This window comes from Tauraco erythrolophus, chromosome 2 (genome assembly GCF_009769465.1).
Source record: "Tauraco erythrolophus isolate bTauEry1 chromosome 2, bTauEry1.pri, whole genome shotgun sequence".
Taxonomy (NCBI): domain Eukaryota; kingdom Metazoa; phylum Chordata; class Aves; order Musophagiformes; family Musophagidae; genus Tauraco; species Tauraco erythrolophus.
In genome coordinates, this window is record NC_141466.1 from 113,216,129 (window position 1) to 113,239,143 (window position 23,015).

The following is a 23,015-nucleotide window of genomic DNA, read 5'->3' on the forward strand; positions in this document are numbered from 1 at the left end:
TCTTGCTTCTAACAGCACAGCACTTGTTTTCTTCTCCCTGAAGAGACTTCCACTCCCCAAAAGACTTCCACTCCCCAAAAGACATCTGTAAGCATCAGCTTGAGAGCTTACTGTCTATGGCGGTAGATGGGGCCAACAGGACCTGGTCCACGGATCAAACTAGTGTAAAACCCACTTCTGGCCTCAGCTCCAGGATAGGCTACTTACTAGTAGCAGGTAAGCAGCAAAGGGAGATTTTGGCCAAGAGAAACCTTAGCAGAACTTGCCTTTTTGCCTCTACGTTCTTGCTTTTCAGGTTTAGCCTAAACCATGCATGATCCCTTGCCCTTTGGGCCAAGGGCTTTTCAGGAAAAGACAGGCAGTCCCTACTGCCCCTTGGGGCTGGGTTCATTACACCTCAAGGGGAAAGGTAGCTTAAAAGTTTTAGCTGCCCACATCCAACCCTTCCTGCTACCCTTTTGAAAACCCAAGTGATTATGCTGCTCCAACTGGGCTCTTCTAATATTGACAGATGGCCTCATCCAGCGAGCAAGTGACACTTCTGCAGAGCCTTTGGCCCACATGAGGTGGCTGCTCAGACCAGTGTTAGCACGGTACTGAATTTTTAAGAGTGAGAGGGAAGATGACAAGCTTATCTTAGCTGAATAGCCATACACAGCAATGCCAAGGTTTCCAAATTAATAAAAAGCCAACAGCATTACAGATAAATGTATTTTAATTAGGATTAAATACTATCTCAAGGTATCTTGAAATCGCACTTGTACTGTACTAATCAACAGCCAGAGGCAATAAAAAAAGTCTGAAAACGTAAAAGTTCTAACATCCAACACATGACAGTAAGTGCTGCCATTTAAAGCAACAAACACCGCTCCCAAGAACAGATATTCTTAGAGGAAAAGAGTCATAACATTTTTGTATGGACAAAAAAATTTAAATTGAAGACCAGAAGAAATATGTTAGTGCCTGCCTTTTTAAAAGGGTTGGTGGTTTATGGTTTGTTTTTGTTGTATTTTTTTTTTTTTACATTAAATACAGTTTTCTTTAAAAGCAAGGTACTTTCTAAATTCATGGTTTATATACTGTATGTACACAAGAGCAGAACATCGTACAGTGTTTTTGGATAAAGCAGCACTAACTAGCTATAAGCTGGTATGGTGTTGCTGAACCAAACGCAAGATGACAAGTTAAGCACTCTAGGAGAAGCATCTCCATGGTTGGTATGAGAAAAGTAAAGTATCATGTATGTACAAACCGATTATTCAATCAAATCCCGCAAAAACACCATTTGCGATGGAACTGTACATGCTGCAGCTAATCAATGGAAGTCTTACTGCAAGAACTGATCCAAGAGACTCAGAGTAACCATTTTTTTTTCAGGAACAAAGTGCATTACCCACGCAGAGAGCACTTACGCAAGTCGACATTGTGACATATCACCCCTGGGCTGCAGGGCTCCAAGGAGAGCAGATTCTTACTGCAGCCTCAAGTTAAGAAGCCACCTGCATTTTTCCACTATACAAAATACAAAATGCCCCAACGAAACCATAGGAAATTGAGATTAAAGCTATATTATTAAGTAACCGTATGTGCACTCTGCCTTTCTGCAGATAGTTACGGATTAAAGCAGAAAGTTTGCAGCCAAGTATCACCATTTCAGACTAAAATGGACTGGCAGAGATTTCCATAATTAGTGCAACATTAACTCCTATACTTTATCAAAGTGACTTACTGCTCTTCAGACGCACAACGTGCTTATTCAGGTTTTACAAAAACAGACAAACCAGAATGTTGTACAGAACACTGGTTTCAGGTTTGTAGATATATATATTTTTTTTTTTTTTAAGTCTACCCCATTAAAAACTCACCAAACTTAGAAACAGTTTGTGCCCTGGTTCAAAGTCAATTGCCTCAAAAAATGACTTTTTATTCAAGGGTTAGCAGTGGGGCAGAGAGATTAAGGTTGTTCTTGTTACATACCCTTTTAATTGTCATTCAGTTTACATCTTCAGAAGAGGTTATTTGCTGTACTTTCCGGATGCTGTTCATCCTTGTCTTAGCCACTACACTGGTTTAAGGAACTGAATGTTTCTTCTTTGATGAGGACAGAAGTGAGACAACTTGTTGCTAAACTGCATCAACTTAAAGTTTCAAGTTTTAATGGTGTAAAAATCTTGACATTCAATTACAGTTAGAGAAACTTGCTACACAGCAAACTGCATCCAAACCTACAAGTTATTGATGGGACCTTTAAATTAACCGTTAACAAGTTATTCAAAGCATCCAGACCTGGAAACATCAGATCACCCAGCTAGTGAGCCAGCAACTCCCTCCCCTTTTCATGAGGCTTTAACAAATGCAACCGATGTGACCTTAGCACTGGAGCCAATGACTTCGATTGGTTAACTCCAATACCCAAAAGGGCTAGGGAGATCCTGTGTTAAGCCCAATGCAATATGCATTAGTGTCACGGAGCAGGAAGATCCCAGTGTCTACTTGTTAAAGTTCACACGAATCATACAGATACAGACAGGATAAAACACAGACTCAAAAGGATCCATTATGCTTGAAGAAAATTCCAAATAAAATGACATCTTCTGCACAGCCCAACCTCAGACACAGCCACACCTTTATCTAGTATAATAAACTCTGTAGTAAACTGTTTTTGACCTCCATAGAGAGTAGGAGTTGTCAAATTTAAGAAGATAAACTCCTCTCCCTGGGTACTGGTGGCTGCCAGCATACACTTCTTCGTGACAGTCTCGTCTGTACACAGGCACTATTTCATCTAGCTGAGGCTTGTTGGCATTCTTTTTGGCTTTTTCTTCACTGCTAGTATTTTCTGCAAGGAAAGAGAAAAGTGTCAGTTCACACAGGTGGATGCTTTACAAGATAAAGTCAGACTGATCTGCAGTGGACGAGGCACTCTCTGTTAGTTTAGAGTCAGATGGGTGGAAGGGGCTCATACCAAGGCTGTGGCTGAAGCATTCAAAAGCAGGAGGAACAGTAAGCATCCTCACTTTATCATGAATTTTACAGTTTGATATTAAAATTCACCACACCCACCTCCTCAGAACCGCTGGGTCAGGTTGTAGCAATGCCAAGCTCTACCTTTCATTAAGACATCACCCTGCATTGACTGCTACTGATCCGACATACTTACTAGCACTGACTACTTAGCAGTAACATCCAGAAGACCACTGCTTCCTATGTCGGAGCAGTTTCTTCTAAGCAAATAACATGCTCATTTCAAAACATTTTTTTCTGATGGTATGCTAGACTCCTCTGCAGGTAAAGGCTGTGATCTGTGTCCTGGCCACTATCAGGAATTGCTCTTTTAAGCTGTTCTGCTGAAGTGTCAAGGAAACTTCCTCCCTAGAAAAAGCTCATGACCAGCAGGGCAGGATTTCTTCTTGAGGTTTTCAGTGCACAGATCCATTATGCTCTACGACAGCACAGGTTTCAGTCTAGCTTACTGAATAGCTGAATTGGACAAGAGGCTGCATTAAGGAGTAAGTAAAACTTAGGAAAAGGACTTCCCCACCCTCAGTTGCTTTAACCTATCTGTGACCAAATGAGGTAACTGAAGTTACCTTCAGAATTGCACTTCCTGTTCAAAATTGAATACAAGATTCCAGCTAGATAGAAGTCAGGGGAACTAGGAGATTACACAAGACAATCAGTCAGGTCTCTCCCCACAGCAAGCTCTGCAGGCCTGGCAGTTTATACAAATAAGCATGCTTACCTTCTTCTTCATCCTCATCATCACTGGATTCGCTGACATGCACACTGACTGCAGTATTAGGGGAGTCTGTCCATTCAAAATACACCCCAAAACCAATGTCATAATTGTCTGTAGCAAACTCCCAAAAGAGGTAAGACCCTTCTTCATGAGTTGGTACTCTAACTGTAACCACTTCTCCTCGGCCCACTGTGATCACAGAGTCTGCATCCTGCCGGATTTTTTCCTTGAAGTCTTTTATCTGGGGTCGTGTCCACATTGATGGGGCAGCTATCACTGGAACAGAATCTGGAGAGAAGGGAGGAAATACCCCAGTTCAGCTTTGTTTCAGTTACTCATGCTGCATACTTAAGTGAGCCTTAAGGGCATTTGAGGACCACAAGCATCAGAGTTGCTTCCAAGTAATTTTTTTTACTTTTTTTTTTGATTGGAGAAACAACTTTTCACAGTTGAAACATGCAGGAAACGCAGTGCAAGTTTAGACACAACACTGCACACTTAAATCCCACTGGTTCACCCATCCGCCACAGTTAAACCAGCAGTGCTTAGGCAGAAAAGGCTCAGAAGACAGACGTACTGCTACAGGTGATGGTTTTACATTGCACAAAACCCTTCACCTCAAGGATCTTTAACATGAGAGAACCAGAGGATGTGCATTTGTTTAGGGATTGTCAAATATTGACTAAAACAACGTAACACCTCATTATGCAGTCAGGGATCATGCTAGTGTTGGTTCCATACTGGGATCCAAGCAAGTCTTTTGAGGACTATCGGTTGTGGATGAAAGTATAGAGGTAACACCCAGAAACAGTAGCAACAAGGGAGCTTCTGGGAGGCTACTTTTCCTGCTCTACTGCCACAGCTTCCTAAAAGCTACCTGAGGAAGGTGGGAAATGTGAGGGGACAGCATTCCAGACTGCACATAGGACAGGGTTAAGCCACAGGTATGGCAGGATTCAGAGAGAGTAAGAAAGATTTGGCTTTATTTTAATCTGCAAGGCTAAATCACTCAGTTTTCACCAAAGTTCGAATAAGATTGAACATATTTCTGCACAGAATAGCTCTCTGCTAGAATTTTTATGCTCCTTTCCTTCAAGACAAGAGTGAAAGGAAGCTCTGGATCCCATCCACTTTGCCTGAATTGCTTTTGCTGCTTTCTCTTTCTCTCCTCTCAAAGCTGAGTTTCGCTTGTGCAATGTTGTTCTCCCTTGCGAGAAACTGGACCCAAGAATCAAACCTAACTCTTGCATAGCCCAATGAAGCCAAGCAAAGAGCCACAGTAACCACATTTAAGACATCTGAATCCTAAGAAAGGCTTTCACTATTTATTTTAATAAAGGAATCTAGCTAGTCCTACCTTTTGGTCCATTCTCCAGTGCTTCTTCCAAAGCCTCTGGATCCAGCTCTTTTTCAGGGCTGTCTGCATGTGCACTGGCCTGCCCATTAACAGATGGGGTGTCCCCTGGGGCAGATGCATTCACCTTGGATGCAGTAGTCAGAGGTGTCCCCGTCACTGCCACAACCGCCTCCTGCTGTTTTTGTAAGGCTGCCTAAAATGACAGAAATTAAGTCGAGTAAAACCAAAACCTCCCAAGATGACTCCCTCCTCCAGCAGAAGGTATAAAGACACTTTAAAGAAAAAAAAACCCACACAACCTCCCCCTGACAAAAGACCAGAAGCAGCACACATTAACCAGTGAGAACTACATGTATTTAGTATCAGGGGGAGCGAAGTCACTTTGTTCTAGGCTGGTGGATACAATCTCAACAAAAAGATTCAATTTTCAAGCTTATTAGGCCACACACAATAAACTCTTGCACTTAACTACAGAAGTTCTGCATTTCAGTAATTCGTACAACATTTCTTTCAAAACTGAAAGTGATGACTTGTTTGCTGTTTTTTACCCATGGGCTGAAAGGGTCTTGGCCTGAGGTCATTCAGGTCTAAAAAGAGACGGAAGTATTTAGGTCTTAAGTACTTGCTAATTTGTGAGCTAGCTTGCTCGAGGAGGTTCTCTATCCAACCCAGGACACCCAACAAAGGCAGTTATTTAATATGAAAGCAGGAAGCACAAGAGCCACAAGGACTGCTCTTGCGTGGTCTGGGAGAAGAGTTATTCAAGCTCACAGGTGCTGCTTTCAGAACACGATTTATGTTCATTGAAACTCTTTAGATAGAATTTATCATGCTGTCCCTGTGCAAAGGATTAAATACACCTAAAATGAGATTATACAAGGTAACAACCATCCTTTTGGATTTAAGCAGGATGCATTACCCCTTTAGCTTCAAAGCTTATTCCCCTGCCCCTAGTTATCAGTAGAGAGAGATTACATATGCTTCTCTGTTAAGACAGCGGAAAAAGTATAATTGACAGTATGTTCTTTAAAGAATAACCCAATAAGCACACGACTTTGATGAATGAATGGAATACAGGTATTCTGAAGGAATATGAAGACAACAGAGTCAAACATCAGATGGATTTCAAGTTTGAGCAATTGTACAGATTCTGCCCAGATCCACTTTCTATCACAGCAGTTCTATGCACTGAGACAATACAAAGTGGGAAGAACTTTTCTACAAAACTACTGCATACAACCTTTCCAAAATTAATTATATCACAAGCTGATACATAAGCAACCATGTCAGAACGGCACTTTTAAGGGCACTCATAGATCCCCAGGCAGCTGAGTTACAGGCATCTGAAAGGAAAGCATTCCTCAGAAGTGTTACAGAGGCTTCCCGAGTCTTCAGGGAAGTCCAGAGTAGAATTAGATAATTTTAGCTGTTACATGCTTCTTTTTCATCCTTTCCTCTACAGGAGTTGTCCAAACAAGAGATTTGAAAGAAAAGCTTCATTTCCTGGCAGATTTCTTATTCTGTAAGCCACTAAAGGAAAGCCTGTTTTGCCCAGATCTTGGAGGACATAAGTCTTCTGTACATAGAAAGCAGACAGCCATGACTGAAAGGAGCAGTGCTGATAGCACTGAAGGAAATTGGCAGCAGTGTCTCTGACACCTCAGTCTCAAGGGAGAAGTATCAATTACAGAAGGCACCAAGGACAAGATGGACGAGGCTATAGCTTTTGCTTACCACTATGACACCAAAGCATTGGTACCAAGGCGTCATTAAGCTTCAAGAGTAACTATAACAGAGCAAGAAGCCTCTGACTTCCCTATACCACTAACTCCATCGAATCATGGAACCATTCCATGGTTTGTCTTGGAAAGGATCTTTAAAGGTCATCTAGTCCAACCTCCCTGCCATGGGCAGGGACATCTTCCACTACATCAGGTTGCTCAAAGCCTCATCCAACCTGACCTTGAACACTGGCAGGGATGGGGCAGCCACAACTTCTCCGGGCAACCTGATCCAGTGTCTGACCATTCTCATTGTAAAAAAAAAAAAAGTCTTCCTTATGTCCAATCTAAACCTATGCTCTCTCAGATTAAACCCATTGCCCCTTGTCCTGTCACTATGGGCCTTAGTAAAAAGGCCTTTCTCCATCTTTCTTATAAGCTCCCTTTAAGCATTGAAAGGCTGAAATAACATCTCCCTGGAGCCTTCTCTTCTCCAGGGTGAATAACCACAACTCTCAGACTTTTTTCACAGAAGAGGTGCTCCAGCCCTCAGATCATCTTCATGGCCCTCCTCTGGACCTGCTCCAACAGCTTCATGTCCTTCTTATGTTGGGGAGCCCAGAGCTGAACGCAGTACTGCAGGCGGAGTTCACCAGAGTGGAGCAGAGGGGCAGAATCACCTCCCTCGATCTGCTGGCCATGCTTCTTTGGATGCAACCCAGGATACAGTTGGCTTTCTGGGCTGTGAGCACACATGGCTGGCTCATGTCCAACTTTTCATCCACCAGTCCTTCTCCTCAGGGCTGCTCTCAATCCCTTCACCCCACCAGCCTGTACTGATACCGGAGACTGCCCCAACCCAGGTGCAGGATCTTGCACTTGGCCTTGTTGAACTTCATGAGGTTCATGTGGGCCACATGGGTTCACATGGTTTCCTTCCTTGGACAGTTCTTTGCTGAGGACATCAGCCTCATCAAAATACGAATTACTTAACAGGAAATTAGTTACCGAATTTTAAGTCTTTAGCTCAAGAACAATAGACCCCAGGCTCGCAGTTATAGGCTATTTAAGATTCAGGTCCTGCCCACAGAGGTCAGATGTACTAGAGTCTGAAGTCTGGCTTACACCTGTTTAAGACCAATGGACATCCTTGAACTTTAAATGGCTTGAGATGTGAATACGGTATATTTGCCAGAGACATAAGATTTCCCTAAACAGAGAAGTAGCCTTTTGAGCCCAGGCACAAAACCCTTGCAAAGAAGTAATGTACTACAGCCACTCGTTGCTATATGAAAGTCCGTCCTCCCACCCAAACCACGAGCAGCCTATTGCAGGCAAGCAGCTTAACTGGATACTGACATCAGACAACAGATGCAAGAGGAGAGAGAAGTCAGCAGCACTCAAGGTGACTGTGAGGAGCAATCCCAAACCTGGTAACAATGTGACAGTGCTGCATGCATGTTTACCTGGAAATGCATGGCTGATCAAAGCCTGCTGCTCTGCACAGGTCTTCAGGTGTGATACGCACATGGAGATGCTCTAGAATGGGTTGGTTTGCACTCTGATGCACTGGTATGTACCCCCATTAAATTACACACACAACAGATGTTGCAGCAGAGCACTTAACATTTGGTCTCCAAGAATAATATTGAACCAAGTAATTAGTAAAGGTTGCTTAGAATTTTCTTAACTAAGAGCTGCTTCAGAAAACTACTTGAAAAGATTAAATATAGGGGCTTTGGTGTTTGAATCTGAAGCAACATTAGTTACTAGGACACTATCTCTCCTTGTAACAATTATCTTTTCAAGGAGATAACAGCAGACAAATGAACAACTCCCAGAGACAGCCTGGGACACAAAAATCTAAGTTTCTCAGCTGGTTGGCCATACCTGTTGTTGTGCAAGCTGGACTTGATACAACTGCTGCATGTATTGTTGATAATGCTGTTCCTGGAGCTGCCGAATTAGGATCTGCTGCTGTTCGTAGTTGCCCGGATACTGCTGGGCTGCATACTGCTGGAACTGAATGGCAGTCTGGGAGTTCAGTGCTGCCATTATCTGTTGCCTAGATTGGTGGGAGGAGAGTAGGAAGATTACAAGCAGCTGAGGATATTGGGGAAATCCCTGTACTTAAATCACTTAAGTGGCCTCAAAGACAGTTAATTCAATTCCTGCAAAAAACAATTAAAACAGATCTCCATAATAGAGCAGAGCTCAGAGGTAATGTAAATGTGAACTTTGCCTGAAAATATTCTGAGAATATAAAGAAGGGAGCAAAAATTTCTATCCCAATGTTTGAAAACATTGAGCATAAAAAAAAACCAAACCCAACAAAAAACACCAACAGCTCTTACATAATTCTCAATCTGTAGTCTGATAAAGAGGTAGTGCTAGAAAAACACGAGTAAATTCCTCAAACAAGCAAGGGAAGAAAAATCCTCACACTTGGCTTCTCCAGAAAACATGCAGAAACCATCCTTCTGGCAGCCATTCTACAAATATTGATAAGAATAGACCTGCTGTGGTACAGCACAGCAATACTTTCTGGTGAATCTTAGAACACACCACACCACTATCCTAATTTCCCAAGACAGCATGCAAACACATGAAAAAACATCACTGACTGTGGCCTAATTCAGGAATGAAAAAAATGCTGCCAAATAGGGCATCTGTGCCTCCAATAAACTCAATTGCTGAAACACTTTAGGAGGAACACATGGGTTACTTCTGCACAGGCTCAGTTTTCCCCCTCTCTCCAAAGGGCTAATGAACTATATAGTAAAATTCCTAGCTACATCCAGGGTTCATTTCGTCTCACATGTTACATCCATCAGTGACCAGATATCGATGCTTCAGAGGAAGAAAAAAGTATCACATAAACGCAGGAATAATTCTTTCCTTCTCACCCTCCTTCCTTCCCCAAAAATCATCTTCTAAAAGCTCCAGTATTAGACTGGTTTGTATCCTCAAGGGCAAGATTTACTACTCTTCAGCAAACTATGACCAATTGGGACACACTTGGCCTGTATATATGTATCCACATTCCTTTTCTGTCTAAACTCTTTATCTCTGTAACCTCCTACAACCACTTAATACACAATTGCTATTTATGTAAAAAAATCTCTTAATTTCAAGGCATACCATACTTAGCTCTGTGCCACATTTTTTAAATTGTATTCCCTGTTCATTTATGTCTACAACATTTCTCTGGCTCTCACCATGTCAAACAAACAGTAAAACTTGTAGATCAATTATTCGTTTCCTTCTCAAAACCACTACATAGCAAGTGGAGGATCTACTTCAGAGACATCCCCTGCAAAGTCATTTTTGTTACGGAGAACGGTTGGCTGACAGATGTGGACAAGCTTTAACCTAGTCTTCTCTTAAATATTACATGTGTAAAGCAAGATCCATATTTTCAGCATATGGATGTGTGGGAACAATGAAATATAAACTAGAGCTGTATATTCTTAGTAAACAATTAAATTCTGGCTACAAAGAGAGGTAAAGTGCATGTGAACATAAATTTTGAATACCTTTTAGAAAGGCACTAAGATCCAGTGATTGCCAGTATACAGGTGAGACCTGCAAACACTTCACGCTTCCTAGAAAGGAAGCGACCTTTAAGGAGGCAGTGTTACAACTACCAAATTATAAAATTTCAGCCATGCATTTAAAACACCCTACTGAACTGCAGTTACCCTTTTTTCAAGGCTCCACCTTCTGTGAAAGGATAGAAGCTTTCAAGTCACAGTTCAAACACCACTTCCAGCCAAACGCCGAACTCTGCTCAGCTGAGTGCAGCATTAATCACTTAAGAAGCAGAGCCACAAGTTCTCATGAGGTGCAGCCCTTGAACCCCAAAACCTCCAGAGCTTCTCTGGCACTTTCATCCGAGAAGGCTGCATACAATAACACATAAGGATAATTACTCTCTGCAAACCGTGTCCCTCTTATCTAAGGATGCAAGTGCCACCGCCACACTCGAGTGCTCTGAACTTCAGATATTCAGTTCTAGCATAACTATTTAAACAGATAGATACAATTGTCTTGTATTGCAAGACAATCTTGCAAGGCACTTTCTTTGAAGTGGCATTTGTTTCAGCTACTCACTTCTGTTGTTCCATGCGTAGCCGTTCCTCCTCTATTCTCCTCCTCTCTTCTTCTTCCCTTCTCAGTCTTTCCTCCTCTTCTCGCCTACGTTTTTCTTCTTCTTTTTGCAAACGCTCACGTTCCTCCTCTTCACGCCGCCTTCGTTCTTCCTCTTCTCTTCTGCAACATCCACCCACTAAGCTATTTCATCATTCCTACAATCCTAGGATGAGTTATTTCCTACTTGCTATAACCTGCCTTTTACCTGCCCAATAAGGCTTTTCATTTGGTATCACCTCCTCCCACTTAAATTGGCCTGGAGAAGTGTCTTATTGGACACAAGAGGAAAACACATACTCTGCAGTATGACAAGCATAAACTCTGTGTTATAATTTGATGTTCATTCTAACCTGTTACTATACTATCTCTAGGAGAGAGCAGTAGAAAAAATCGCCTGGAAACCCTAAACACATCTTTCAAGCTTTAACATATGTTCAATAATTACATAGATACTATAGTTTAATAACCACACAATACATAAATAATAGTAGAAGACAGCAACTTGACAAAGGCTAACCCACACTCGAGGAGTTGTTTAAAGCACCTGACAATTTCATGTTTTATATTTGTTTAGTCCACAGACACATCAGGGCAGTCGTTTTGTGAAGTGTGTATTTCTTAAGCAGACGAGCATCAGCAACATTTTTAAAACTCCTTATAGTCTAGGTGTCTTCACCTCAGAAACAATCATTCATTACTGGCAATGTAAAAAGGCTTAAAGAGATCAAATGGTTCCTCCCAAGACAACTTCAACCTAAGCTAGCTGTGACACTGTTCACAGGTCAAAAGTTATACACTCTACATACTCCAACACCAAAGGACTAAAACATTACCTTTTCTTTTCTTGTTCTTCTTTCTCTATCTTGTGGGAAGTGACATATGTTGAAAACAAGTGGCAGCACCTATTCAGGAGCTTAACAAATTCTGTCATAGCTTTTTGCTTCGACATGTTTCCAAGGGCAGCCCATTCCTTCCTGAGAGAGAGAGAAACCAGCTGAAAGAACAGAAGACTCTTTTCAAGTCAGCAGTGAATTCTGAGAATGCAGCAAAGGGAAAAAAGTTGGGAAACCAGAGACCAAACTTTATCATATGCAGTTTCAGAGAAGCAACAACTTTTTTCCCAAATTTCTGCCTGCACTAGAACAACTCTTTCAAACTGACATAACTGAGTGTTTATATGAAATCTCACACATAACATCAACCCTACTTAGAATTCTGAACTACGTCCAAAAGCTTCCCAGCTACAAATGAACTTGAAATATTTTTTACCCTTCTTCCACTCTAGCATTTGGAAAAAAATGCATACATTTTCCTGTGCCACCACAGTAAGCGCCACAGTTTATAGTGCTTCGGTTAGTTGAAGCAACAGCCTGGATGCTCCTAAAGGAAAACTATGTCCATCTGGACAAAAGCAGCGCACTGGATCCAGCTCCAAGAAGCCAGTGCTGTGTTGCACATCACCTTCACAGTAGAAACAGCAACAGTGAACATTAGAAGTGCAGCCTGAACTGCCAGCAATACAAGAGACACGCCTGAGACTGCCCAGATCTCATGAAAACTTACTCAGAGTTTGAATGCATCAGGTATCTGATTTCAGAAGTTATCTTTGGTATCAGCAAAAGCTATGGTGAATGCTGCTACCATTGGCAAAAGACTTGGCCTGCTGTAACCTGGTGTGGAGTTAGGACAAAACATGGGCCTGCACATTCATGCACAGCTAACCAAGTCTAAAACTGCTATCAGAAACTGGACTGTCAGCACAGCAGCCTTTCCTAATGTGGCTGAAAAAAAACAATAATCTTCTGTTAGCTCCTTTACTGGACTGTGACTCAGATTGCTAAAATGTATTTGAAGAGGCCATTCTCACTTTCCACTACTGTACACACATATTGAGGCAACCCACATACTCGTCTTCTTACTGCAAAAACTGGATGATGTTATCTTCAGACAGGAAAAGTAGAGTTAAGACCAACAAGAACACTGGTTCTTTTACCTTCTATCATTCCCCAGGACATCAAAGAATCCAACTTCAGGGCAAGTGTCAGGGTTGTAGGGTCCCAGCAGAACCTGCTTGTGCAGCGCCACAAGTTTGAGTTTTTCTTCATACGTCGGATGAAAGGCTTTGCCATCTTTTTCTGCAGAAAAAAATAAAAGGAAATTTCACTGCTATCATTAAGCACAGGACAGCAAAGAGCATTTTGCATAACCACTACCATGATTTCCTCCATAAAAAAAGGAATAAGAAAGATAAATCACAAAAGGTTAGACAAATTGTCACTTCTATTCAAAATAAAATATGGATTTGTCCAGAAGAAACACATCTGCTTCAGCTGCTGAAACGTAATTGTGAAGTGTTTTTCATCACATCATGTAGAGTCATTCTTAGCTAGCAAGTTATCACATAAATATTTATGTTAATTAGATGAACATCATACCATATGGATCTTATATCTCTGAAATATTTAAAAACCTTAACTTGAATTCAAACGTGTCTGCCAAGTCTACTGTAGTGTGGATAGGAAGGATTTTCCACAAAGAAAGACGTGATGTCAGCTTTATAGATTGCTCTCCTTTCATGCTCTTCACATTGATAAAAGCAGAACAAGCAAGGTTTAAGGCAAGGAAAACTGCAGAGAGGAAAAATTAGAATTAAGGGAGAGTTTTCCTTGAGGGAATTTTATTGCTGCACTTTGCCAAGGCAGCTGGAATAACCTCTCACAATGAAAAGTCTTAGAGGTGACTCCATCAGCACCAATATGTACAGAGAGCTCTAACCATAAGACGCAGGCAACTTAAGCCTGAGCATAATCAGAATTCCAAGGGCTCCACACCAGCACCTTCCAAAATGGTCCCGGTAAGATCCCACCACACATTTACTGGTAAGAAGAGACTTGCATTGATTTAAAATTATGTATGAATGAGTCAGCTAGGACTTACCTCAGCATGCTTAAACTGTCAAAACAAATCAAAGAAACAGGCATTGCTATCTGTAATTACACTGTGCATTAAGAGGAGACCTTTTTCCTGAACAGGAAAACAAATAAATAGGCATCATCTCCTTTTGGAAGGGCTGAAACGAGGAAGCCGTTATCAGATGTAAACAACAGACATTTCATATGACTGTACTACTAACTGCTCTCCGTGTAGTCAGGAACCACAGGCGGAGCTGCCACTAGTTTCCAGGTCTCCTTTTACACTAAAGGTCACTTTGGAGCAAGTTGTTTACAGCCCCAAACTGAACAGTCCAATTCACACTGAAATTTTAGGGCTGACATTTACATATTGCAAAATTGCTCAGCTGATGCTTGTGAACAGAGTTATTAACAGGAAAAGAAGCAAATCTCAGAACAAAGGAGGACGGGAAATCTCTCTGCTATGGCTTATTGAGAAACTCAGAGTGAATACCTCTGAAAACTGGAAACAATCCCAGAGGGAAAGCGTTTACAGGACACAGCAAGAAGTTGTATTTTTGACAGTAAGTTCAGTACCACTTGTTTTGAAGACAGAATCAAAGAATTAAGGAAGGTAAACATTTAATTACTTATTACCCATTCCTAGAAGTCCACTTCATTCTTCCAGAATCCCAAGTATTTGCTCTTCTCCCAGTGTCACACAACCTTACAGCAAATATAACTTCCAGCTTCAAAAACCAGAAGCTTTTCTCCACGAACATATCTATTTCCAAAAAATACCTGGTGAAGTGTAAAAGGGGCGGATGTAAAGGCTGAACCAGAGTCTACTCAGTAATATCCAGTGAAAAGAGAAGAGGCAGCAGACGAACTGAAATAGAGGAGATTCCACTCAAGCATGAGGTGGCTTTTTTTTTTTTTAAACTGTGAGAGCAATCAAGCACTGGAGCAGGCTGTCCAGAGAGGTTTTGGGGTCTCCATCCCTGGAGACAGGCAAAAGCCAAACAGACACAATCCTGAGAAGCCTGCTCTGACCAGGAGGACTAAACTTGACAACCCTTCCCACCCCAACAAGCCTATGATCCTCAAGAGATGCAAATCACCACGTCCTGGTAAGTTCCCTCCCTGGGTCTCAGGTCTGCTCTCAGGCCACCAGAAGAGCCCTTTGGTTTTTCCTCAATTCTACACACTTCACATTTAATTCAGAACTTACTAGGCAGCAAGCACTTCCAGTGGCCTCGATAAACAGCATGCACTTTGAAATCATACTTCATGTCCTGAGGCAGCGTACTTAAAAGCAAGTCAAATGATAAGGGTACTACACGCCAAAATTTTGCCAGGCTTCTGAGCAAAGTACACTTCTCAAGGGGGTCCCTATGGCATAGTTTACCTTACACAACCTGTATACCTACAGTTGTCTGCCAAAAAACATAGCTATTGGCTGTACTAGACTGCTGCCTAAGCCAACATCACCAGTGTTTGAACTCACTTCTGAAGAGGGTTAAAGGGGAAAAAAACATCGTTTCCCATGCTATAAACAGTACGCCTGCATTTTCACAGGACAGAGAAGTCAGACCTCAAGCCCTGACTAGCGAGAGAAGCCAAAATCTGCATTTATGAAGAATGGTGAACCACGGGAAGAAGCAGCAAGCTAAATAAGAGAGAAAAACAGACAGATGAGAAAAATATGAGACGGGCATTCAGTGACTTGTAGATAATGCAGATTAGAAGCAAACTCTCAGCAAAGTATTTGGAGCCAGTCAAGAGACCAACGCTGTATAGTAGCTATTTTTTCAGAGCTGAATTCTTCAGCATGAACCACACTGTATAATGATCCCAAAGATTTGGAATTGTTGCCATTAAACTGAACCAGAGGACCTGAAGCCATCTACAGAGTCAAATATACCAAAAAAGAGCATTAGTGAGTCCAGACAAGTAGAAGTACCAAATTTCTTTGGCCATTTGTGAACATACCATTTAAGTAGGTATTACCCACACATCTAATACATCTGTCAGAAAGCTGAAGAACATCAAAGAGCTCTAGGGAACACATTAAGAAATCCAAAGGATGTGTGCAGCAGTCGTACAGCAACCGTACAACCCTCCCTATGCCACTGGTATGCCTGACCCAACAGGGCCAGAGAAAGGCTCGGCTTTCTTACAGAAGATTAGGAAACTTCTTTCCTGCCAATACTTCAAACCATCATTCACCTGAAACGGCAGTTTCTCAAGTCAACTAAACTCTTAACTGCGGTCACTAACAAATCAAACTCAAGCAGTGATGAAGGGGATGGTTACATGAACAAGGCAGGCTATGGACCTACAATGCTTTAGGCATTCTGCAGTAAGGACACACATAAATGTGTGTATATACACACACACACACACACACATATATATATGTACTTCACTGATGACATGAAGCAGTTCATTAGAACACAGAGAAAGTCTGGCTCCCACTTACGGCACGCCTTACTGATGCGTGCCATGAAACCACGACATACTGTTACCACTTTGTCACCCCTGGAAGTGTTCAAGGCCAGGCTGGATGAGGCTTTGAGCAACCTGATCTAGTGGAAGGTGTCCCTGCCCATGGAGGAGGGTTAAGGTTCCTTCCAACCCAAACCATTCTATGATTCTATGAACTCCCTGCACACCTAACATCAGCTCTTCAGACTACTGCTCTCCTTGACAGTGGCTACTTTGTTTAGATGCCCACAACACTGGGATTGCTTGAGGGCAACTCAGTTAAATACTCCAGAAAACTAATACTGGGAACACCAACAACGCTCCTTGCACTGCAGGTAATTAACTGTATACTTGAAGACCACTGTTTGTGTTGGCATGCAAACATACTCCAAAGATGAAGCTATAACTAGTAACCAAAAGCCAATAAGGGAGGCTTATGTCACTACGTAGCATTGTACCATTGACATGAACTGGTATAAAACCACAAATTCAGACTCGAGGGAGTTTAAGAAATATGCTTATGAAGAGACTGCATCATGCAAGTTACCGTTACGCCCATGTAACTTCAGATTAGTTTTATCCTGGAAGAAACATGGCACAACATGCTGTGGCTAACCCTCCAACTTCACCTACTGCACTCACTCTAAATGCCTAATTCCCATGGGATGGCATGAGTCGAGTCATCTAGAAGAAGCTAGAAAACAGTTTGTGAAGTGTGATTTTTCACCTCATAGCTTTTAAAAGCCGAAGTCATGTACGTTAATGCTATTCATTTGCAAAGTTTTAATGAGCAAGACCAAAACTGAGAAGCACGACAAGTGAATTACTGCCTGCAGATCCCAGCACACACTCTTACACTCCTCATTCTCCTCTCCTGAAGATGTTCTGCATCAACAGGAGTTACCAACCGGCCCTTCCAATTAAACATGATCAAAGCTCAACTTCACATCAAACGTAGAAACGTTATAGGGGTTTTCATATTCTTGAAAACAAGACCCTACTTAACTTATGAATTACAATCATGTCATCAAATTAGCCCTAAAAAAAAAAAAAAAAAGATGAGGTCACACAATTAATTTAGAATGATGTACTGCTGAGGTTGAAGATGCATTCTTGTCAGGATAAGAGGAAATAACTTGGAGCAGTCAAACAAAATTAGAGTACTTAACATACCAGGAGAGCTTTTATATTACAAAATGATACAGTTTGTATACTGTCTACTCAGATGTGCTGCACTGCAAATCACTTCAGGTCGTGCGTGAGCACTTCAGGGACTGTCACATATTGAAGGTTGGGTGTAATGGTATTTCGATGACAGGATGTGGAAAACCATAAAGCCAGGTTGATACTGGAACAGATTTGCTGGCAGAGCTAAGCAAGCCACTCCCTCCTACTGCAGGACACAGCTTATACCTTAAACAAGTTACCTTCACCAGCATAACTCCTAGCAGCTCAACAAGCAAAATAAGCTGTCAGATACGCTTCTGCTCTGCCAGCTGCCCCGGGGCACACAATTACAGACAGTCCAAGAGATGAAGAAACATACCCATTTCAGTAACATGACTGTGTTCTCCACTGTACGCTGGATCCAGCACAGCAGCTTCTTACCGGCAGCCAAAATGCTGGTCGACCTGAACTAGGCTCGACGGAGCAGTAAGGGAAAGAGTGTGTATTGTAAGGAAGGCTCCTGTTTCTCAGAGAAAATGAACCGAAACACTATTAACTACCTATTTTCTATGCCTCTGTTACTCTGAAAAGCTTTCTTCACAAGCCATTATGGACGCTAAAAAAAGCTGGCACACATCTCCTGCACAGCCTAGGGCCTGACAGTTGAAGTGACCCAGCGTCAAGCATTTTAGATCTGCTGCTGTCTTTATCAGAAACAGAATAAAGTAGCTTTCAAACCTCTTTAATATCCTAGCCTAGTTTCAGTTGTGTTTTTCCACATTGTTTATATGCACTCCTTGCCACATCTTGTCTTCAAGCTGTTCTGTTCCATGCACTATGTCACCACAGACAAGCGTTAGCAGTCATTGTAATAAGCAAATTCAAAGTATTTTGATCAGATTGAACTTTTCTATGAAGAAAATACATAAGTTACAACCAGACAACTCAGTTTGCAAACTGAAGCAGAAAGGAAGCTGCTTAACTAGTGATCGCTGCTCACCCTTTGATGTCACCCAGCGACTCCTCTAGCATCCCAACTGAGCTCCTTCCATCCCAATAACCACAGCTAATGCCACTACCATCATTTGCCCAAACAAGTGCTGCCCTAAATCATTTGTTCCATGGTGGCTGTATCAGTAGCTAATACGCACTGCGGCATGGTTGTCAACTAGCTTTAAGAAAAAGATTTTCGAAGACTTCCCTCACCTTCAAATCAGTGTAGCTTGCAGAAGAACGATCAGAAACAAGATCTCAACAATGACCTATTAACATGGTCAGATCCCTCATATCTTTTGCTCTTTGAAGTAAAGGAGGAATCCATATTTGTTCCTTGGCATCTACAAGGTTGCTAAAGAAGCATGCCCACTCCCACAGTTGTTTTGACAGTGGATGCATGAAAATCATTTGGAAACAAGACCAATTCTTTTCAGAGCCATACAGATATAGAGCAAGCTGGCAGAATCAGTAATCCAAGTATCAAAGGGTCCTGAAACGCACCATCACATCTATAAATAAAATCTCTTATGTAAGGTCACTTTCAGCAAAAATCTACAGATGAAAATATAGGCAATGACTTCAAGTCACTTTTATTCCAGCTATAGGGCTAGAGGAACAGGGCCTTCATTTGGAAAGTCTGACAACTCCATACAATGTGCAAAATGCTCATCTTATGAGCAAAACCACGTGTTACAAGAAATTGCAAAAGGCTAAAAAAAGAGAGCAGTGGTAAGATGAAACATGTTGAAATGAAGCTTTTAATAAAAGGAAAGCAACAACAAACCCACTGTTGAGACACACAACACAATGAACCGGAAGGCAGACAAGAGTAACTGACTTTTCACCATCCAAAAGGAGATAAATGTAGAACATAAAATTTACTGAAAGAGAAGACATAATAGACACAAGTTATAAATAATGTAGATAAGCTCATTCATAGTGTGTAATTTTTACACCATCAATACCAGTTCCAGTAGAAGATTAAACTCAATACAAAGTAAGACCACAGTTGACTGAGACAAGGAATTTGCTACTGCAGAGACATTTCTTTCTGCATCATGTTTTGAGAACAAGCGCTCATTAAATCAAACCAGAACCCTTTCAAGGATCTTGTTTTACAGTAAGGGTAAAGGGAGAGAAGTCACAATGCTTCCAGCCTGACACCCGGTCTCAGCAGCTTCCAACACAGGAGAGAGAAGAGGGTGGAGGGAAAAAAAATAAAAAAAAAAAAATCAAGATCCTTATGATCCCTCATGGTTCTTACAGACTTAAAAAAAAAAGTTCTGTATGTTAGCATGCTAACAAGAAAATTGCTTTGTGGAAGGGCATCAGAACAGGATCAAAGAACCAGGGCTCAAGAAAACTGCTTAGAGCCTTACGTGCTCCAAACAACTATCAGGGTGCAAGTCAAAGTGAAGAAAACAGAAAGCTCTGTCCTTCTAGCACAATTTCCACCTGCCCTCAGAAGAGGCAGCTTTCCTGAGGCGTCTTCTAACAACTGACCGCCACAAGACTGACCTTTCCAAGCACGGAGCTGCATCTCCCCTGGCACAGCCAGGCTACAAGACTCCCTCCTCCGTGCCCGGCGCTAAACAGCACCCCCTGAAAAGCAGCAAAGCAACACGTCGCTGCGAGCTGCTCCAACGCTGCAGCGCAGCATAACGCTACAGCCAACAGCACGCTTTTGGAGGAAAAACTGCGTTTATTTCCGTCTCCTGAGGAAAGCAAGCGTGGCAAGGTACCCCTGGCTTCCTGCAGAAGCAAACCTGGCTAGAGGGGATCCCAAAACCAACGCTGCAGGTCTATACCCGGGAATTTCAGGGCTCCCTCGCACGGCTGCAGTCAGGACGGAACACGAAGCGGCAAAGGCAGACTGGAAGTCAGCATCCCGCGGAGACGGCACGGCACCTCCGCCAGCATCCGGGCTGCCGGCAGGCTCGACAACACTCAAGGAAGGCGCCCATCGCCCACGTTCACCAGGTTTTTCTTCGCGTGCCGCGAGCAAGGACTTTTTTTTTTTTTTTGCTCCGTTTTTAGGTCGAGTGGCGCAAACCCTCGGAAATGCCTTCCCGGCCCCGCGGAGCGGGCACACCGCAGCCCGGGGCAGCCTCCCGGCTCTTCTCCCGCACCAGGGAAAGCGCATCCCCACAAGCCGCCACGGACCGCCGCGACACGATGCTCGCCCCGGCTCGCCGCCGCTACGGCACACCGACCGCCGGGGGCCGCGGGCGGTGCCGGCGCCGCCTCCCGCGGCTCTCGGGGGACGCGGGGCCCCGCCTGCGCCCCGGAGCCCGGCTCGGCGGGGAGGCGGGCGATGCCGCCGCCTGGGGCTTCCCGGGGCGCGGCGGCTCCCGCCTCGCCGCCCCCGTGCCGGCGGGGTTGTGCGGGCCACGCCGCCGGGCGGCCTCACCTTTGAAGAAGCGCAGCGCCAGGCCGTACAGCTCCTCCAGCGCGAAGCCCCAGCGCTGCTCCGGGCTCAGCGCCGCCGCCTCCTCCGCCGCCTCGCCGCCGGCCTCCGCCTGGCCCGAGGAGCCGGAGCCCGCTCGGCTCCGCCCCGCCGCGGGCTCCCCCTGCCCTGGCCGCGCTTCACAGTGCGGCACCTCAGCGTTGGGGCTCAGCGTCAGCCCGTCCACCGAGACCTCGAGCCGGTCGGACCTCAGCACCGCCGCCATACTCCGCCACCTCCCTCCCTCCCGCCCTCCGCCTCCTGCTCCGCTGCGGCGGCCACGTCCCGACTTCCTGTTCCCTCCGACCCGGAACTTCCGGGCCCGCACGACAGCCCCGCCCCGCCCGCCCCGCGGCCCCGCCCCTCGCCACCGCCCCGCCCCGCCCCGCCGCCGAGCGCCGAGCGCCGCTCGCTGCCGCCGCAGCGATCGTGTCCCGGCTGATGCCGGCGGCGGCCGCGGCCTCGGCGGGCAGCAGGACGGGGTGCTCTGACCCAGCCGGGCGCCGGAGGCTGTCCCCGGCGGGGCCTGCCCGCCTCGATGCAGTGGCCGGTGGAGCCCGTGGGGTGCCCCGCAGCCCCGGCTGCCCGCCGTGCCGTCCTCCCCGCGGCTTTGAGCTCGGCTCCCGGGGCGCGGGTTGCGCTCGGCTATGGCAGCCCGGCCCTGCCCCTCGGGGACGGGGCTGGAAATAAACTGGTCCCTTCCCTCGGGTGGGAGGCGGGGCAGCCCCGGCGTGCGGTCCCGGGGTGCGGGAGGTGGCGTTCGTCTGGGGGGGAGCGGCCGCCCAACGGCCCGTGCACTTTTTGGCTGCTTTACGGAAGGGAATAGTGATTTTTCAGCAGCTTTATGTCACAGATTAAAGCCGCCTGCGCCAGCTGGAACGTAGTGCGGGGTCTGCCTCTGACCTCTCCTGCTCCTCTCTCAGGAAACCAGGCCTCGCATGGAAAAGGAACGAGCCAGAGAAAGAGGAAAGAGTACGAGGCAATTGCTTCTCCAAGAGCTGTGTCTGCAATTAGCTCTCTCCCTTGTGACCGTGAGACACTGTTCACAATAGTGCTATTATCATGTGCTGCACAAAGGGGAGAGAGTCGCTCCTGCGCACGGCTGGGGAAGTTTGTTCCCAGAGCGAGCGATCCTCCTCCCAGGACTTCGGGAAAGGCTGCATTAGCATGAAGTGCTGCTGGTGACTGACGCTTCTCACCCAAGCCGAGACACAGGCTGCACGTCTAGGCAGCAGCGTGGCTGTGTCTGGGGTTTCGTGAAGCCGATGCAAAGGAAGAGAACCGCACAGCTCTGCAGCCTCCTGAAACTGGGGGTCACCCGCACAAGGATATGGAGCTGTTGGAGCAGGTCCAGAGGAGGGCCACGATGATCTGCGGGCTGGAGCACCTCTCCTGTGAAGACAGGCTGAGAGAGTTGGGGCTGTTCAGCCTGGAGAAGAGAAGGCTCCGGGGTGATCTTATTGCAGCCTTCCAGTACCTAAAGGGGGCCTACAGGAAAGCTGGAGAGGGACTTTCTACAAGGCCTGTAGTGATAGGACAAGGGGTAATGGCTTTAAACTGAAAGAGGGGAGATTTAGATTAGATCTAAGGAAGAAATTTTTCCCTCTGAGGGTGGTGAGGCACTAGAACAGGTTGCCCAGAGAAGTTGTAGATACCCCATCCCTGGAAGCATTCAAGGCAAGGCTGGATGAGGCTTCGAGCAACCTGGTCTAGTGGAGGGTGTCCCTGCCCATAGCAGGGGGGTTGGAACTAGATGATCTTGAAGGTCCCTTCCAACCCAAACCATTCTGTGATTCTGTGAAACTCAGGGGTGCATGTGGGAGTGCCCTCCCATCCCCAGTACTTCGCTGAAGCCTGCTGCCTGTTTCTGGGGTCATCCCCTGAAGTCAGTCACACCGCGTAGGAGTTTATCTACCGTTTGAGGTAGCTTTAGATCCATCTACTGATCTCTCAGGAATGCTGAAGAGATTTTATTAAGTCACACTTATAAAGTGCTTTGACACCTTTGGGTGAAAGGGCAAAGAAATGTAAAGCTTTAAATTAACTGTATTTCAAGTTA

General features: G+C 44.6%; 1 protein-coding gene across 1 annotated transcript; it reads right to left on the reverse strand.

The window, feature by feature from the left end:
• Positions 1-719: 719 nt before the first annotated feature.
• ACBD3 (acyl-CoA binding domain containing 3) lies at positions 720-21,182 on the reverse strand. The gene is made up of 8 exons (XM_086629797.1): positions 20,921-21,182; positions 12,963-13,104; positions 11,803-11,943; positions 10,931-11,089; positions 8,708-8,882; positions 5,097-5,289; positions 3,743-4,027; positions 720-2,839 (listed from the first exon to the last, which is right to left on the reverse strand). Exons 1-8 carry the CDS (start codon positions 21,180-21,182, stop codon positions 2,628-2,630), a joined length of 1,569 nt encoding a protein of 522 aa, XP_086485923.1. The 3' UTR covers positions 720-2,627.
• Positions 21,183-23,015: the final 1,833 nt, after the last annotated feature.

Excerpts from the sequence above, each read along its gene's own strand:
- ACBD3 (XM_086629797.1), bottom strand. The coding sequence starts at position 21,182 with ATGGCGGCGGTGCTGAGGTCCGACCGGCTCGAGGTCTCGGTGGACGGG. Across the intron at positions 11,944-12,962 it reads GTCCTGGGGAATGATAGAAG|GAAGGAATGGGCTGCCCTTG; the intron begins GTAAAAGAACCA and ends TCTCTCTCTCAG. Across the intron at positions 11,090-11,802 it reads GAAGAACAAGAAAAGAAAAG|AAGAGAAGAGGAAGAACGAA; the intron begins GTAATGTTTTAG and ends TGGATGTTGCAG.